Raw genomic sequence first — 18,217 nt, 5'->3', positions numbered from 1 at the left:
AAATCCAAGGGCCAGTGACCCCAACTGCACCCCAGATTGCTCTCTTGTGCCAAACCCCATAACTTGGAGCGGCAGCAGGGTGTGTCTAGCTTGCTGCCGAGCCTGGTTCCACTACCATGGCACCTTCTCTTAGGCACCTCAACTCCTGGGTGACAGACCTAAGTCGAGCCCTGTCCTGCAGCTTAACTTGGTCACTAGCAAGTTACTTAGCCCCTCTGAGCCTATTTCCCCAGCTTTAAATGTGGTTAATAAAGTCTCCCTCTAAGGGCTGTGATGAAGAATAGAAGTGAAGAGATCGGAAAGCATCTAGTCAGAGCTTGCCATGGAGCAAGCAGCCCTTGCTCAGCAGATGGTAGCTACATCTATCCACTCCCACCACTCCTGCACACCCTCTTGTGCCAGGCTGGGCACAAGACTCTGGGATACAAATGACCATAAAACATCATGTTCATTTGAGCCCGTGTAGAAACAGGTACTCCCAAGCACTCCCCAGCAGGCTCCCTTGGGCAGTTGGTTGGTGGGTGTCAGCTCCAGCCTCCTCCCTACCCTTGAATAAATTCCTCCAGTCAGTGCTCTCCAGTTCCAGCCTGGCTCCACCCTCTGCCCTGCCCCACCCTCTGCTGCAACTCAGAATCCAGCTGTCTATCCCTTGGCTGGCTTCCCTGAGCATCCCTGGGAGCTCTCCAGTGTAGACAGCCCCAGGATCTTTCCCTCTGGGGAAGAGAAGTGCCTGAACCCACAGAAGCTGGAAGAAGCACCACCTTACTGTAGGAAATTGAGCCTGGGACCTCTTTCCCCATCTTAGAAAAACAACGCGTGTGTGTGTGTGTGTGTGTGTGTGTGTGTGTGTGTGTGTGTGTGTGTGTGTGTGTGTGTGTGTGTGTGTGTGTGTGTGTGTGTGTGTGTGTGTGTGTGTGTGTGTGTGTGTGTGTGTGTGTGTTAAGGAGTCCTGCTTTCCTGGGGTCCAAAGTACTCTCCATGTGGGTCCATTATAGGTACCTGTCATAGCAACAAAATGGGAAAGAACCTGCCAATCTGGCAGGTGGGAATACTGATTTTCCAGAGGAGAGGAGCCTGCTTTTCTTGCGGTGCAAGTGCTGAAGGCACTTTCCTGGATTCCCCTGAGCTGGAAACCCGGGCTGGATAGCATTGAGAGCCTCAGCTGGAGGGGGCACCCGGGTTAGCCTACAAGATCTGAGTACCCAATGGGGGGGAGGGGAGGCTCTGACTGAGGCTCCAAGTCACTCCCCCAAGCCACCTCTCCTCCACTTCTGTGCCCATCTTTCCTTCTCTTCCCCCACACTTGCCTCTGGCACACCCTCACCCTCAGACTCCCATCTCCACGCTCGCTGTCGGCTCACCCCTCAGCGGAGACAGGCGACTCCTCCACCCGCTTCTGAGTGGTCCAAGCGCCTTTAAAGCCCAGATGGATTGCTGAGATCCCCGCACCCACTGCCCTCACTCTCTCCATTTCCACTGGACAAGTCCGCGCGGACCCGACTAGTGCAAGGTGGGGCGCGAACTTTTCGCCTAATCAGACTTGGGAATTTGCTCTTAGAAGTTTCCGACTCCTGGGAGGACAGCTCACCACCCCGCTGCCCCGCACTGGGGCTTGCGACGGTGACTCGGAGCCCGAAGTGTGGCGCTCGGCTCCCCCAGCCCGCGGGCGCCGTTCCAGCGGGGTGGGCAGCCCGTCTCTCCGCGTGGGCTGCTCTTTGTTCTCGGTCGGTTGGGCCCGGGTTGGCTCTGGCTCTGGGGTCAACGAAGCCATTGCTCCGGACCTTGCAGGCTGGATGGTGCCCCCCTCAGGATGAGAGGCTGCTCTCGGGCCGGGGAGGTCCGACCCCTCCCTTAAGCTTGTGTGTGCAGGGGTGCGGTAGTGGGGAGGACTGTTCTGGGACCCACGGCCCGGGGCTGCTAGAACTCCCAGAGCGGCCGGAGAACGAGGTCGTCTAGAGACCTTCTCCTTCAGACTTAAGAGATTTCGGAAGTAGTGGAACCGGCAACGCCCTGCAAGTCTCTCCTCTGGCTCCTTTCTCTACTATTCATTGGGTGTTCTCCCTACTCTCCTAAATGGAGAAATTGAGGCTGAAACCTGGAGCTATGATTGGGAGGCCTGGAATCCCAACTCTCCCTGCGTTTCCTGGCTAGGAAAAGACTTGAGAGCGGCTAGAACATTTCCTCCGGTATTCCAGGGATGCCCTTCCCCCAGGGCGCCCCTCCCCGCCAGGGAAGAAGCTGTGATATCACACGCACCGCCAGAAAAAAGATAATACCTCTGGGGTCGAGCTGCGCCACACAGGGAGGTGTAAAAAAGGCAGAATGGAGACTGCGTCCAAAAGGCAGTGAGAATGAATGCAGAGGAAAGAGAAAGGAGTTGGAGGGAGGGACGGCTTCCCTTGTCCCAACCCATTAGTCCCGACTCTCAGCGACACCCTCTCCCGCGCCCTGCGGTCTCTTGGCGCCCTCCTCCTTTTCCGCGAAAACAGCCAGTCCTTCGACCGTGGGGCTAATCCTCCGCCCATTTTCCCTCTCGCTTGCTCACTTCACTCTGCAGGTCGCTCCACTCTCAGCAATTCGTAATCCGGCTTTCCCCCTGCAACCCTGATTTTAAATGAAATGTAAGAATTATTTTAAAAGGAGTGACCGCAATGGTGGCTTCTTGGTGGCTAAGCTGAACTGGCGCCACCTCCTTAATTAAACGTAAAACTTCCGTCTTCTTGGAAGAGATAGGGAGTTCCTGTCCACAGCGCGATGCGGGGGAGGCCGCGGGTGGATCTCCCAACCTTTTGCACTGTGCTCTCTCTGCACTGTTTACTGGGAGAGGGAAGACTGACCTTGGAGGGGACAAGTTCTGCTGCAAAAACCTTCTGGAGCCCAGAATAGCCCTGAAAGTGGCCCCACGATGACAATTCTGGTCCAAATCCATTTACCATATTTATTTGTGGATTTCTCCATGCCACTCCCCTTCATATTAAAAAAGATCAAAAAGATGTTTTAATGTATAAAAGATGCTTCCTCCACATAATGCCCTCCTGACTACCCACACACCCTTTTTTCTGCTTTGAATCCAAGGACTTCTGCTTCCCCAGTCGTTGCGGCGACCAATCCCAGAGCAAGGAAGTGCTTCCTCTTGATCTGTCCAAAGGGTGGGGAACTGAGCCTTAGAGGGGCCAGACCAGAGGCCCAGAGCGCTGATCGGCCAGATACCTCCTTAATCCAGTCGGGCCGCCGGTCTGCTTTCTCCCCGCCCCACGCTACCTTCAACATCGACCTCCGACACCCCCAGCCGCAGTCCATGCTGCCCCTGTTTCCCGAGTCACTGAACTTCCCTCTACCGTTGAGGTGATAGAGTGTTTTCCAGGACTCTCACGGTGGCTCAGCCCTTGACCCGTTTGGCCAAAAGTAGCTAAACTCCAAGGGTGAAACTAGAAAAACAACAGAAACTCAGCGTGAACATCACATTTCCACTACTTTAAACTTCATCTCTCCCTGGTCTGGTCAAGAACCCCACACTCTCAGCAAAATCAGTTTTTCTTGCCGTAAGCTTCTGTTTTCAGGATCTCAAAGACTAGCTGAAGAAAATTAATTTTGCCTCCATTTGCTGTGTCACTCTAGATAAGCCATTATTATGCAAATGAGAGAGTGCGGCTTTCAAGATGAATAAGAACGGTGCCGGGTAGCGGCGCAGGACAGCCCCAGATGTTTGCATAATTACTTCTGCCCCAACTTCAAGAGTGCAAAATGTCAAGGGAGGAAGTTGTGCGGGTAAATACGGTACCACGTTCCCTGAATTTGATTTCCTAGAGAAGGGCGGGGAAGCCGATCTGAGGCTTTCATCTGCAGCGAGAGAAGGCGTCCCGGCTCTCTCGCGAGGGTGGCCCGGCCCGAGTGGCCGTCGGTGCCCTCCCCCTGGGGGGTGAGCCATCCCGCAGACAAGGGTGGCCGGAGAGACGGGTCTCGCCCGGGCAGTGAGGCGCTTGCGCGGGGACAGAGCCACCGCTGGCCGCGCGCTTTCCGGCAGCCCCGGAACCAGCAGCACGGCTTCTGGGCGTGCGCGGAGCCGGCGCGCTCTGGTCGCGCAACCTCGACGCCCGCCCGGCCTCGTCCGGCCCCCGACAGCGCCCACCCTTGGGACTAACGCTGGGGGCGCACCGCGGAAACCCCGACCGGGGGCTACAAGAAAAGGCACTGATCAGAGCGGCGGACGCCGAGGTTCCACCAGGGTCCATCAGAAACAAGAAGGCCGGACCCTCGCGAGCACCGTCGCGTTTCCTCCGTCGAATCCCAAACGTCTGCCCCTAGGGTTTCCCGTACACCCCGGTGAGGGCGAACGCCTCGGCCCCCTGAGGTTCTTTCGGAGCGCTCAGACTCGCTCCCCACCCCCACCCCTCCAACATGTGCCTCGTCAAAGGACCCGGCAGGCTCCTGCACTCGATTTTTCCGAACTCTTAAAGGGGAGACTGGATTTTGGCTCTTCTCAGCGTGAACAACCTCGCGAGGAAGTGGCACTGACTGAAGGATCTCCAGTTTGGAACTAACTTGAAGTCCCCTGAGTCACATCAAAAAGTCACTTCAATTCCTTCCGCTTGGGGGCGGGGTAGGAAGTGAGAATGAACGTGAAGTGCCAGGAGGAGTCCCAGGCGTCCCTGCAGATTCCCTGGGGCGGGAGAGATCCTGTGGGGATGGAGAGGGCAGTGCGGCGACCAGTTGGCCACCGTGGCTGGCGGCCGAAGTGCCAACCCTGGCAGAGGTCGGGTTCTAGGGAGCCAGGCGACCTAGCTGAGCGCAGGCTCTGGGGCCACCAATCATTGCCCAACCTTGTCTCCCCTTGGGAAGTGCGTGTTCCCTGCCTACTCGATGGATGCGGTCACGAGCGGGTAGGAAGCACACACGGACCCTGTCGAGTCACTGCGAGGTCAAGGTCCTCTCCGTGCAGACAGAATCCGGAGTCAGACTCTCCACCTGGGGCATCTTAAATCACAGGCTGCAGTCAGTGGGTCGAGCCCGGAGGCCAAGGCTGACGCAGCAGCAGAGTTCGCGCGTCCGGGGAATCTCGGGGCCAGGAGGCTTCTGATAACACCCTCCTCTCGGATGGGGCGCAGAGGCCTTAACCCTTAGGCCACCCATTTGTCTCAGGCTTCTCTGCCCCCACACCCCGCTGCCCTCTTCGCCTCTCCCAGTCCCGCCCCGGCTGTGCCTAGGCCGTAGAGTCTGACGCCCTTCCAGGGACGACGGGAACCGGACACCCAGACCTATCCGCTCTCGGACCCCTTTCATCCTGCGGGTTAGGCACGGAGGTGCAGCCGCTCAGGTCTCCCGTCCACCTCGGAGCCATCTCCCCTTGCACCCCGCCAGCCTAGGGTGCCTCCCGGCTCCCGGAGCCGGACTTCGCAAGCAACACCAGGTAGCCTTCCCGGAGAGGACTTGGGGGGGACCCACCACGCGGCGCGCGTGCGCGCATGCGCGCATGCGTGCCGGCCTCATCTCTGTGCGCGTGCTCCTGCAGCACCGCATCCGCACGGAACCAGGCCTCCGCGCTGCAGGAGCCGCGGTTGCGTTTTGGTAGCGAGGCCATCTGGTGGGACGCATCCTGGGGCAGGCCATGCTTAAGGGGCGAGTCTAGACTGTGTCTGAGGAGCACACAGTTTCCCTGGGAGGGTCGGTGAGCAAGCACCCGGCTCCCTCTTTGTGGGTACCCCTCATGGGAGGTAGGGAAAGTTCAGGCTTGATACCGGGTTCCTTGGGGAAAGTCACCCAACCCAGACCCACCAAGTCCCATTAGCCTGACCTGGCCCCAGAACACTAATAAGCGACAAGTGTAACAGTAATGATGAACATTTATTGAGCATTTGCCTGTGCCTGACGGTGTGACAGTGCTTACATGACAATTCTCTGAACCTGTCCATTCACCCCGTGGGGTAAGCATGTTAATATTTCTTTTTAAATAACAGTTATAGGAGCTGAAGCACAGAGTGGTTAAGTAACTTGCACAAGGGCACACAGCCAATAAGTGGATTTGAACCACTGGCCCTAGAGCCCACAATTTTAGCCACTGTGCTCTATGATGAAGGAAAAACAAAGACTTCCACCAACATCCAGCCTCCAGCTGAGTCGACTGGGCTCTGAGAACTCCTCCCTCCCTCTGTTGTTCCACCATCATCTTTTATGCTAATGGCCCAGAGAAGCATCTCTGCTTAGCACAAGCAGGTTGCTGATTCTGGCAGTAAGATCACTGTCTTCCTCTATGGCCAGTTCCATGAGACTCCATTGGCCCTTTCTTACCTTGAATAATTTCCATAAGCCCTGGAGGAAGTGAAACATGCAGAGTATCCAAAGTTATTGCTGTAGATATTAGAGAGCATTGGGCTTGGGACTCCTCAGGCAGAACCCGTGTTGTATGTCCTTGGGCAAGTTACTGGCCTCACTGTGCCTCAAGTTTCCTCATCTATAAAATGAGGATAATGGAATTGCTCTTACCAGGTTGATAATGGGATGGCTCTTACCAATGGTAAGTGGGATAATGCAGGTGCCCAACAACAGCTGCTCAATAGATGTTGTTTGCCCCTGTGGGGCTGCTATTCCTCCTGTGATTTCAGGGGGCTGAAGTCAAAGGCTATGTGGCATCTAGAGTGTGTGCAGGCTTGTGGGAAATTATTGTAACATGGTCAGCCCCTTAGTATCCTTTGCAGCATGTTCTCGTGTTTCTCTGACACCGATGGTCTGGGTCTGAAAGTCTACTCGGAAGGAGAAAACGGGACAGGAGAGGTGGGAACTTCTTGATTCTGGGAAGGAGTAGAGGCTGGAGCCCAGGCCAGAAACCATGGCAGCCTCACCTCCAGTCACCGGCCAGTCTGCCTGGGCCGGGTCTTTGGGACCTCTTTGCCGGGTGTTCGGTCACCCCTGCCCTTCCCCCTGTAGCGGGCGAACAGCGTCCCGGAGACGTCCGGCCCTGGCCCAGGCGTGGGGGCGGCAAAGTTGGAGGGCGCCCGCCAGGCTCCGGGGCCGCCGGTGGTAAGCCACGGGCCGCGACTGCCACACACGCGGCCACGGCCCACGCGGCCACACTCGGAGCCACCCGCGCTCACTTCACAGCCGGCCCGGCTGTCGCGCCCGAGGCAAATGGTTGGGTTCCAAATCCGCCCGCGTCCGCGGCCAAGACCAGGCAGGTCCGACACCCGCCAAGCCGTGGAGTTGAAACGCTCCCAATGAACGAGCCGAGGCCCGGCCTCACCCTCCAGCTAGAGGACGCGCTGGGGCTTGCTAGTCTGGCGACCCAGGAGCCCAGCCCCTCATCGCGGCCGCCCTTCGCCTTCCCTCACCTCGGACCGCGCCAGCCTCGGGCCTCCTCCCCGGGGGCTGAGTCCGCGGGCAGCGGACACAGGGAGGCCTAAAAGGCCCCCTGGACCGGGGGCGGCTCCCCGGTGAAGGAGGCGGACGCATGGAGCACAGGGTCCGGACTCCTTCCAGAGACTGGGCCGAGGGCTGGGGCTGGCTTCCAGGAGTCGGGAGCAGGTTGGAGGCCTTTTGTTGGGAAGGAAAGTGGCAGGCGTGTGCCCAGTTCACCAAAACGAGTGCAGAGTCGGGCAGGAGACCCAGGCGTTCGGGAAGCAGGTGTCCCGAGGTGGGCGGGCGTCTATAATTCCATGAACAAAGAAACTGGGCAGCTCATCCCCGGAACTAGGGGGTGGTGGGAAGACTGCTAAAAGAATCGCGGACAATTTCCTTCATAAAAATGCGATCTGAGAGCATTTGATTTCCACTTTCACTCCCCCCCGCCCCGACACACGCACTGTCTCCAAAGACACTCAAATTGCAGCCATATGGGGCTAAAGTAATAGGAAGCAGTTACCTTATTTACTGCAGTGGCGGCGCACTCGAACCTGACAGCCGCAGCCGAGGACCGCCGGGCAATGAAATTAAGAGCAGAAGGTTCTTGTTCTTTGAAACTCTGTTTTGTTTACACCCAAGGGTGCACGAGGGAAAAGCAGTGATCTAACTTTGAAGGATAAAAGAGGTTGTGTGGAGGAAAGAAGGGAGGTGGCGAGAACTGAGTGATCGAGGAAGGCAGGTTCAATAAGAAAGGTGGAGAGCGGGGTTCCTTCTTCCCTTGGCTTCTAAGTGTCACCGGCTGATCACTTTGAAAGCCTCAGCGGGAAGGACGCCTCTACCACCCCAAGCTAGCCCCCTCTCCCGGCAAGTACAGGCATCTTTCTTCACCCACCAGAGAGGCCCCAGCTCTGGGTCGCGCCAGACTACAAACCTATTTCTCAGACTGCCACCTCTCAGTCTCCAAACTGTCGGGGAGTTGAGGTCACCCAATGACTGGTGTTCACACTCTCTGCAACCCTGCTCTCTCTCGAAAACAGCTGGCAGCAGTGCGCCAGTCAGGAGTGAGACACACCCCCATCACTAAGTCGGGGGTTGCTTTCCCCACCCCGCGGGACTGAGTTTCTCTGCAGCGGACAAGAACTGGGCTTGGTCTGATTGTTCTCAGATTATTCTATGCCTCTCGTTTCCTTCTGGATCGAGTTCCACCTTTGCTATAGGCGCTGCAGGCATCCCGACGTTTGAAAACTCAGACAGCTCGCAAGCGCTAAGCTAATTTTGTTCAGAACAAGTGTTTTTGCCACCAGGCATAAAGACAGGCGGGAAAATGCGACGGGGAAGCCAAAAAAAAAAATTACTAAATACCCCTCCGGAGGAGGGGGCCATGCACGGCAGCGCTGGGGTTTTCATTTCCCACTTGAAGTTTCGGAGGCACTTAGGCAAGGAAGAAAAAAGAGAGTGAGAGAGGGAGGGAGAAAGAGAGAGAGGGAGAGAGAGAGAGGGAGGGAGAGAGTGAGAGAGGGAGGGAGAAAGAGAGGGACAGGGAGAGGGAGGGGAGGGAGAGAGGGAGAGGGAGGGGAGGGAGAGAGGGAGAGGGAGGGGAGAGAGAGAGAGGGAGAGGGAGGGAGAGAGGGAGAGGGAGGGAGAGAGAGAGGGAGAGGGAGGGAGAGAGGGAGAGGGAGGGAGAGAGAGGGAAGGAGGAAGGAAGGAAGGAAGGAAAGAAAGAAAGAAAAACACCGGGAGGGAGGAGCTGAGCTAACTTTTTCAGCGTGAAACTGATATCATCGACCTCTGCACGCCTCGTGCAAACTCCGGGTCTGTAAAGGCACCCAACGCAAACACAACTCCCGGGAACAAGGCTCCAGAAACCCTATCAAAAGGGAAACCACCACTCTTCTCCGGCGCGGGCCAGCTTGCGAGGGGTGGGGGAAGGCGGGGGGTAGTGAAGCCGGTCCGTTCCTCCAGCCCGATCGGGACAGGCTCCCTCCCTTCGGCTCCAAGGTGGCCCTGGGGCTGCCCGGGAATTCCGGCGGCCGGTGCGTGGCTGGGACAGCCTGGCAGCCGTCGCCCACAGCGGGCAGCGGATTCCAAGCGGGTGCGGGCGGGGTGTGCAGAGCGACCCGGGCCCAGGGCGGAGGGTGGGCTTTCTCTGGGCGGGGAAACCAGACACTTATAGGCGGCTGAGGCCGACTTTATTTTTACTGCCCAAACTGTTGGAAAGTATTTAAGCTTAAACAGAAACAGCTGTATCGCTGGCACCGGCCAACGAAACTATTTGTTACCGGGAATGACTTTTTATGATTAAGGACGCGGCCGTCGGCGGCCTCTCGCGGGCAGCCCGCGCGGGTCGCCAGAGCGATCTGGGCGTCGCCAACTCGCTGTTCGCTAATAAGACCAAACGGCCAGAGAGAGGAGACTGTACACCTAAAGCCCACCTTGTAAAGTTTGAGCAAGGCCAAAAACTGGAACCCCGCGTTTCCAGGGGTGGGGGCGGGGAGTGGCAGGGAGGGTGGGCCGGGAGCCGCGCCTGTCCCGCGCGTCCAGGACGCGCCGCTCCCGCCGCGCACCTAACTTTGGACAGGAGGCCGGTTTTCCGCTCTGGGCTTTCTGCCCTTTCGAGTCAGACTCCTTGGCTCGCTTTTCCTTCTCTCTCTCTCGTTCTTTCTTTTTTCTCTCTTCCACCACATCCCTCGCCAAGGGAAACTGCTTCCAATCAAGTTTATCAGCGATGTTTTAACTAAATCGTGGGTTCCGAGGAGTAGGTGCTGTTACTTGCAGCTTGGTTGGTAAGAGAAAAGGGTTGGGGATTGCTGGGCCCGGACTTGGGCTGCTGTCCCCACCGCCGCCGCCCCAGCCACGGGTCACCTCGAGCTGAACAGGAGCTTGTGTTTGCGTGTGTGCAAACTCGAGGCATCTAGGGCCCGGCCCTCGCCCCCTTTCCTGGACCCCGCCATTTTCGCCCCTCTTCCTCAACCCGCACTAGACCCCGCGACGCTCCCCGGGTTTTCTCGCGGAGTGTCTGCCACGCACGTTGGGAAGAGCTGTGGACAGGAAGTGCGCGGCGCAGGCCCAGAGGGTCGCCCGGATCCGGGGGAAGCAGGACGCTCCCCCAGCCGCGCACCCCAACCCCAACCAAGCTCCAGACTCTGCTTGGTGGTCGTTCATGCCCTCCTCCAACACACCCAGGCCCGGGGCACGGAGCGGCTGGGCTGTGGCTGGCGACCCTTGGGGCCAGGGCCTGGCGGGGACGAGCAGCGCGGGCTGGCGGCAGAGGCAGGTGGCTGCGGGCGTCTGGGACGGGTGGGGGGGGGAGGAAAAAGGCGCGCGACGCCCCCCACGGGATCCCGGGGTGTGGGAAGGGTCGGACGGCAACAGCGAGCCGCCACTGGTTCTGCATTCGGCTTCCAAGCTGGGGGCGAGCGCTCGAGCCCAGCCCGGCTCGCAGGGCCCGGAGGGTGGCCGAGGGCAGGGTTGCGCGACAGGAGAAGGAGACGAAGGCACATTGATTTGTTAGCGGGATGGGGCTGGCGGCGGCGGGGGAGGCCGTTGCCATGGAGACCGAGGGTCGGGTGTGCAACTCGGGGGGAGGGGGCCGGGTGGAAGAGCTGGCAAGGGGCGCGTCGCCGGCTCTCGGGGTTCGGGCGCGGCCTGCGGCGCCCCAACACCTGTGCATTGTGCATTGTGCGGCGCGGGCGGCGGCGGGGGGAGGGAAGGGCGCGAGTCCCGGCGGTGGGGGGTGGGGCGGGCTGGGGGTCGCTGAGGGGGCGGGGCCTGGCTGACACCGCCGCAGGGGTCCCAGCGAGAGCTGTGGGGGACGCTGAGCACCGGAGGGACATCTTGGTGGCGGGAAGGGGGCCCCGGCGGGGACAGAGGGTGGACAGCCCCCCTGCCAGCCCAGCAGACTGACAGCGGCCGAGCCCGCCCTCCATGCTACGTCACTTCCGGCGGCGGCCTCTCCCCCACCCCCCCGCCAGCGCTCTGTCTCCGGAGTCGCTTCGGACTCCGCCCCCTGGCGATTGGAACGCGGGTCACGTAGCAACGCGGGGGAGAAAGCGAGAGGGGCGTGGCCCGCAGCTCGCCCAATCAGAGCGCGGGAGAGCTGGCCCTGGCCGCTCGGCTTTAGCAACGTCGTTAGCAACACGTGGGGCGGGAGGAAGCGCGGGGAGAGAGGGGAGGAGGGAGCCGCGCGCGGGAGGGGGTGGGGAGGGAGCGAGCGCGCGGGAGGGGGAGGAGAACTGACGTCAGCGGGAGAGTATTATGGTCTGTCGTGCGCTGGCTGCTGCTTTTCTGCTCCTGGAAGCGGCCAAGGGGGGAAGCGGCGAGTCAACATGGAGCTTTCAGCGGTGGGGGAGCGGGTGTTCGCGGCCGAAGCCCTCCTGAAGCGGCGCATACGGAAAGTAGGTGCCTCCAGGCCTTGGGCCGAGCCCTCCCCTCCCGGCCCGGGTTCCCTCCCCCTGCTGCAGCCCAGCTTCCCTTCCCCCAGGTCCCAGCAGCGGCCGCGGCCGTGGCGGCGGCTCTGAGCCCAAGCGCTTTCCTTAGACTTGCAGCGATGCACAGATTGCATGGGTGGGGGGTGGGGGGCGGGGTGGGGGGAATGAATGCCGGTGCATGCACTTTGTGCAGCGTTTCGTGCAGGGGGTGATGCAGCGGGCGCTTGCCTTTCGCGGTGGGATTTCGCGCATTCATTCGGTGCATGCATTTTTTTGCATGTATTTCTCGTGTCCTCGTCATGCATTTTTCCCCGTGCACACATACATTTTCCTTTTTACATCCTCAGGGACGCATGGAATACCTCGTGAAATGGAAGGGCTGGTCGCAGAAGTAAGTAGGTTCTGTGCAATTCTCAACCCCAGACTGTTATTTGGGAGCTTGCTTTCTTCCTCTTTTTCCCTTTACGTTGAAATACAATACAATGCAACAAGAAAAGTTACAGACATACACACACCTACCCGCGGCTCTTTCCCTGCTCCCGGGACTGATGCCCACTTCTTCCTGATTCCTTTTAGGTACAGCACATGGGAACCTGAAGAAAACATCCTGGATGCTCGTCTGCTCGCAGCCTTTGAGGAAAGGTAGAGGCCCCTCCAAGCTTCAGCTTCTCACTTAGAACACGAAGGGTGGCTCCTATCCAGCTTGAACTGGAGGCCCACTTGGTTTCTTTACTCACACACCCCTTTTTCCCTCCTTCTTTTCTGCAGGGAACGAGAGATGGAGCTCTATGGCCCCAAAAAGCGAGGACCCAAACCCAAAACCTTCCTGCTCAAGGTAGGATGGCAGTGTCCAATGCTGAGCAACAATGTTATGTCAGTTTGTGGGAAACGGGCCTTGAGGGCTTGTGAACCAGTGGGGTGTCCTATTTGTAATCTAGGAGGGAGTCCCCAGACAGGCTGTCACCAAGTCACTGGCACTGCTAAGGGTGTCTTGAGGGGAGGGGGATTCTGGAATTCCACACTAGAATTCCTTTATCAGACCCCCCAGCCATCCCAAATAGACATATAATCAAATACAAGAAGTGTGCTTGGTGTGGATGGCTGCTTCCAGATAGATCGTCTACTCCTCCCTCCAGACTGCTGCCCCTAAGCTTCACCCCAACCCATATAGAAATTCCAAGGCATCAGAGAGTGTAGCAGGGAGGGTGGGGCTGGAAGAGGGGTGGGGAGGTGGGGGCAGTGGACAGGGCCCTGCTCTGCTCTTGACACTGCATTCTCTTCTTGCAGGCCCAAGCCAAGGCAAAGGCCAAAACTTACGAGTTCCGAAGTGACTCTGCCCGAGGCATTCGGATCCCCTATCCCGGCCGCTCACCCCAAGAACTGGCCTCTACTTCCCGGGCCCGTGAGGGCCTTCGGAACATGGGTCTTTCCCCACCGGGGAGCAGCAGCACCAGCAGCACCTGCCGAGTGGAGCCCCCTCGGGACCGTGATCGGGACCGGGATCGAGAGAGGGAGAGGGAACGAGAGCGTGAACGGGGTGCTAGCCGCACAGAGGACAAACCCAGCTCGCCAGGCGACAGCTCCAAGAAGCGAGGTCCCAAGCCCCGGAAAGAGCTCCTGGACCCCTCACAAAGGCCCTTGGGAGAACCCAGCGATGGCCTTGGAGATTACCTCAAGGGCAGGAAGCTGGACGACACTGCTTCCGGGGCAGGAAAGTTCCCAGCTGGCCACAGTGTGATCCAGCTGGCTCGGAGGCAGGACTCGGACCTGGCCCAGTGCGGTGTGGCCAGCCCCAGCCCGGCTGAGGCCACGGGCAAGCTGGCTGTGGACACCTTTCCAGCCAGGGTCATAAAGCACAGGGCCGCCTTTCTGGAGGCCAAAGGCCAGGGCACCCTGGACCCTGGTGGCCCCCGGGTCCGGCATGGCTCAGGCACCCCCAGCTCTGTGGGGGGCTTGTATCGGGACATGGGGGCCCAAGGGGGAAGGCCCTCCCTCATCGCCAGGATCCCAGTGGCCAGAATCCTGGGGGACCCAGAGGAAGAATCCTGGAGCCCCTCTCTGACCAACTTGGAGAAGGTGGTGGTCACCGACGTGACCTCAAACTTTTTGACCGTCACAATTAAGGAAAGTAACACGGACCAAGGCTTTTTTAAAGAGAAAAGATGAATTGCTGGGTGGGTGATCCCAGGACAAGAGAGTAGGAGAGAGAGTGAGAGTGCAAACTTGGCATAATGCTTTTTATTTCTGGGTGGGAGGTGGCCTTCTGGCTGGTCCTGTCCCATCCCTACCTTCACATAACCCCCTTCCTTTCATCCCTCCCCCTCAGTTTTGGTTGGAAAGATTATCTCTAGAGTTATATTTTCTATTAGATGTAAATATGTTATTTAAGAAAAAATATCTAAATATATATATTTCAACTCTTGAAGTTGTTTTATTTAAACGAGGAGAGAAAGAGAGACTCAGTGTGGTTCAGTTGGGGCAGACAGGCTGAGGTGGGGCAGGAGGGGCCTGACAGCCACCCAGGGCACTAGGGAGGATGAAGACCTGGGCACTGGGCCTCTGGTGGTGTCTGGAGAGACTCAGCCAGCCCACCTAACCCCTCCTCCCTTTTCCTACAGCCCCAGGTCAGACCCCTGGAACCAAGGCAGGACCCGGATTTTTTCTCTCTTCCCATTGGTGGGCCAGGCCAACAAAAGGTTGGCTCCCCCCAATCAGAAAGGAAGGGGGTGGGGTCAGTCTGTTATTCTTTTTCCTATTTTTTTTTTTTTTAAGATTAAGAAATCTGTTGCGGGGAGAAAGTATTAACTGGAGTAACTTTTTGTGTGTGAGGTTAAAGGTAAGAAGTTGCGGGTGGTTGGGGAGCAGCAGATTTCTCCCAGGACCACACCAGGAAAAGCACTTTACGGGAGATGTGTGTGTTGTACACGCAGATCGGATCGTGTGTATGTCATGTGGACAAAATCTCCCAGTTCCCTCGATTCCTTTCCTTACTCCACAGAAAGAAAAGAAATCCAGCGAATCTGTTTACATTCCCGAAATGCCAGGATAAATTGGGAGGATTGCATGTCAGTGCCCAGAGTTCGAGGCGGTTGTTGTTTTACAAGAAAAGTGGTCGGGGGTGGACTTTTCCTTTTCGCGTCCTCTAGTTTCGCCAGAAGAGACGGTGGCCCCCACCTCCCAGGAGGAGTTGGACTAGCCTCCCTCCCTCGGGGAGGGCGGGCCGCCAGCTCTCAGGAGAATGTATGGCCAGACAGGCCCACCCTGCGGGACCCACAGAGGGAGGGGCGGCTGGGAGCGGGGGCCGCAGCTTGGCTGGGAGTGCGGTGGAGGGTCTGGGCTTGGGGCTTGGGGCTTGGGGCTTGGGCTCGGAGCCGGCAGGACTCGCATCCCGGCGGTTTCGGCTGGGAGAGGGGAGGGGCGAGGGGAGGTTTCCATCCAAGAGTGCGCATCAGAACTTTCCCTTTTTTGTTTTTTACCCCCTTAAAAGCAAAAGCTATAATTTATAGGCCTTTTCGATTCGCGGAGTGTTCTCTATTTGAACTCGACATTCAAACTCCGCCAGAGGGGGAGGGAGGAGCGGGAGTTGGAGAAGAGACGGCTGGGGAGGCCTTGCGTGGCGGCGGGTCCCGGGACGCCCCCGCCCCGGCCGACTCCTGACCACGCTGTGCTCCAGGGTCGCAGAACGCGCGCTCCTCTTTTGACTCAAAAGCACAAATCTGTCCCCCTCACATCCCGGTCCCTTCGAGGAATGATCCTGCGGCCTCCCCGCCCTCCCCCACCCTTAAAGGGCCAGCGGGGGATCTAACTTCCCATTGCTAGTGGAGGGAGGGGCGAGGGGGCCCTGAGCCTTGAGAGGAAGCACAGATTCCGGGCGAGCGCGGCGGGGACCCGGGACTGAGGGGGGAAACTTCTCGATGCTGGGGGGACAGGGCGGGAACCCCAGCCTGGTTTCTCTTCCGCACTCCCCGTATTCCCACCTCCCTCTTCTCAGCCTCTCTCTCCTCCAGACTTTTGCCTTTGAAGTGAGGGGGTAAAAAAGAGGAAGACGGTGTACTACATGATTTTTTTTTAATTATGAAATTGCGCCTGTAAAGAGAAGCCCCTGGAATGGGGATTTTTAAATGCTCGCATTTGTAAAACTGGTGTTTTAGACTTTGTATAAAGAAGCGCCGTTGACCAAGTGTATCTATTTAAATATCGACGCTATTTTCAGATGAAACTTCATTGACGGGACATGTCTGTTACCGAGTGGAAGGTCACTCCGGGACACGTGTCTTTACCTGGCTGCCGCCTTCCCTCCCTCCCTTCCTCCCTTCGCCCTCATCTCCCTCCCTCGGGGCTGACTTTGCCCCTTCCCTCCGACCTTTCCCGGCCAGCGTCGTTCTGCCCCACCGTCCCTCTGTCCTGCCGTCTGTCCGTGGCCATTCGCGCGTCTCTTTTACTCTTTTGCGACGCTGACCTGGGGGTGGGTGGGCAGGGTCGGGGCCGCGTGGCTGGGAGTCTGCAACCGCGCGGGATGTGTGCGTGTTGGGTTTATTTAATTCTAAGATTTGTACAAATCTCGACTCGATCTCCGCCTCAGCTCGAGTGAAGGTTGGCACCTATCTTCCGCGGTTGTGAATGTCTGTATCCAATACCGCTTTTTACATGTTTAAATATATACTTTGTAAATAGAGACGTGTCTCGGATTTTATTCCTTTTTGCTGGTCCTCGAGAAGAGGGAACAGGCGCCTCGCGGGGGAGAGGATCCTTCCTTCCTCGCTCATTACCCATCCAACCCCCCTCTCTCGCCCTGTCGGCCCTGGACGATTCCGTTTCCAGTAGGCCCTTCCGCGACTGAGGGGATGCCAAATCCGGCGGTGGAAAGGGGTAGGCTTGGGAGGGAGCGGGATGGGACCCTTCTTAGCCTTCTATAAGGGGGATGGTCCTGGCTTTCCTCACCTACGGACTGCACTTCTCTGCGGCCTGGGCAGAACTCGGGGATCTCGGGAAGATGGGCCCGACCTCTGGGTTCCCTTTTCTTCTGGCAGGACTCCCGCAGCGCACCCCACCCCCAGGCCTGAGGTCCTGGTCCCTGACGCCCGGCGCCTCTGTGCCGCGCTCCCCCGGCTTCCCCGCCAGCTCACCAGTGCTGTCTGGGGACCCGCCCCCCAGACCCACCTAGCCTCGCCAGCGCTCCCCGAAATGCAGCGCCTCGCGCCTATTGATTGAGGAATTGAGTTCGCGGGTATTGCTAGGCAACTGGCTGCTCCGAGCTGGCGCAGAGCGCGCTGATGTGATTAGTGAACCCGGAGCTGCCGCGGCGCAGCCCCGCGCCCCCGCCCCCGCCAACCCCTACTGCCTCTCAGTCCCCGGTCTTCTGGGGTGGGGGGAGCAACACCCCCACCGCTGGGCGAGGAACGGTCTGGGGTAGAGCAGAGCACAGGGTGGGGTGGGGGTTTCTCAGATTTTCCTGGCCGAAGACTCTGCAGCAATGGGGCGGGGTCGTGAAGCCGGCACAGAAGAGCCGCCCTTGGGACCCCAAAGAGGCCACCACATTGAGCTCACTTCCACCCCATAGCCCTAGCAGACGTCGCCCCGCGGAGAAGCGCGGATCTAGGCGTACTTGGCAGAGCCCGAAGGGAGGCGTGTGGGCACGCGTAGGCTGGCGCATCTCCTGCTCTTGTCCATCGAATCCGTGACCCCACGTTTGGCAGAGCTCTCCCCGCCTCCTTTCTCTAGTCTGTGGCCTGTGTGAGGACCCGGGAGGGAGGGCGCGGCCAGGAGCCTGGGCTTGGGGCAGTGGGTCACCCTTCGGACGTGAGGGACTGGGCCGGCGGGCAGAGTCAGAGGGCGGGGAGTGGAGTGGAGTGGCTTGGCGAGGGTCGCGGCGGGCGGCCAGCCCCAAAGCCGTGGCCCCGCTGCTCCACCAAGACTCCCTCCCGCATTGGGCAGCAGAGTGGGCTCGTGCTTTGGGAGACCGGGAGATGGAGGGCACCGACTCTGCCCACTTTCCCCAGTTGTCTGGCCACCACCAGCCTCAGCTTTGATCTGGTGCTTTTCCCGAGAGTTTCCGTTGCCTGGGCAGATTCTCTGGGAAAGAGACCAGGTGTGGAGGCCTGGGCCTGTGGTGCTGCCTCCGGCTGGGGCATTCCTTTGCCTCCGGAGGGCAGGGCCGCCTCGTGGGGCCGCCGCCAGCGCGGAGCCTGGCCCAGCACACACACTGGTTGAACTGGAATCTTTATGGCTCTTCGGAGAGCGTCGGGTTGGATTATTTTTTTTGGGGGGGGCCCTTTGATGCTTAACAGTACAGATGCTAGTCGAGGCCCCGTGCTGTGTGCGGGAGACCCAATGGCGAACAGGCCTGCCCCCTCACTTCGGGGGCTCGTATTCTGATTTCCTCTTCTCACCCCAAAGTCCCCTGGGACCAGAGGGGGCCTTCAGTCCAGCTGGAGTTCGAGTTGGAGCGTCTCAGGGCT

At 58.9% G+C, this 18,217-nt stretch overlaps 1 protein-coding gene across 1 annotated transcript; it reads left to right on the top strand.

The window, feature by feature from the left end:
* The first annotated feature begins 11,597 nt into the window (after window positions 1-11,597).
* CBX8 (chromobox 8) lies at window positions 11,598-16,212 on the top strand. The gene is made up of 5 exons (XM_081218930.1): window positions 11,598-11,726; window positions 12,107-12,150; window positions 12,336-12,401; window positions 12,528-12,594; window positions 13,047-16,212. Exons 1-5 carry the CDS (start codon window positions 11,658-11,660, stop codon window positions 13,923-13,925), a joined length of 1,125 nt encoding a protein of 374 aa, XP_081075056.1. The 5' UTR covers window positions 11,598-11,657; the 3' UTR covers window positions 13,926-16,212.
* Window positions 16,213-18,217: the final 2,005 nt, after the last annotated feature.

This window comes from Mesoplodon bidens (genome assembly GCF_964165515.1).
Source record: "Mesoplodon bidens genome assembly, chromosome: 19".
NCBI lineage: Eukaryota > Metazoa > Chordata > Mammalia > Artiodactyla > Ziphiidae > Mesoplodon > Mesoplodon bidens.
The sequence above is the reverse complement of the archived record's forward strand: the minus strand, read 5'-3'. Positions and strand labels throughout refer to the sequence as shown.

Coding starts and splice junctions, on each gene's coding strand:
- CBX8 (XM_081218930.1), top strand. CDS start 11,658: ATGGAGCTTTCAGCGGTGGGGGAGCGGGTGTTCGCGGCCGAAGCCCTC. Junction 12,402..12,527: donor CTCGCAGCCTTTGAGGAAAG/GTAGAGGCCCCT, acceptor TCTTTTCTGCAG/GGAACGAGAGATGGAGCTCT. Junction 12,595..13,046: donor CCAAAACCTTCCTGCTCAAG/GTAGGATGGCAG, acceptor CTCTTCTTGCAG/GCCCAAGCCAAGGCAAAGGC.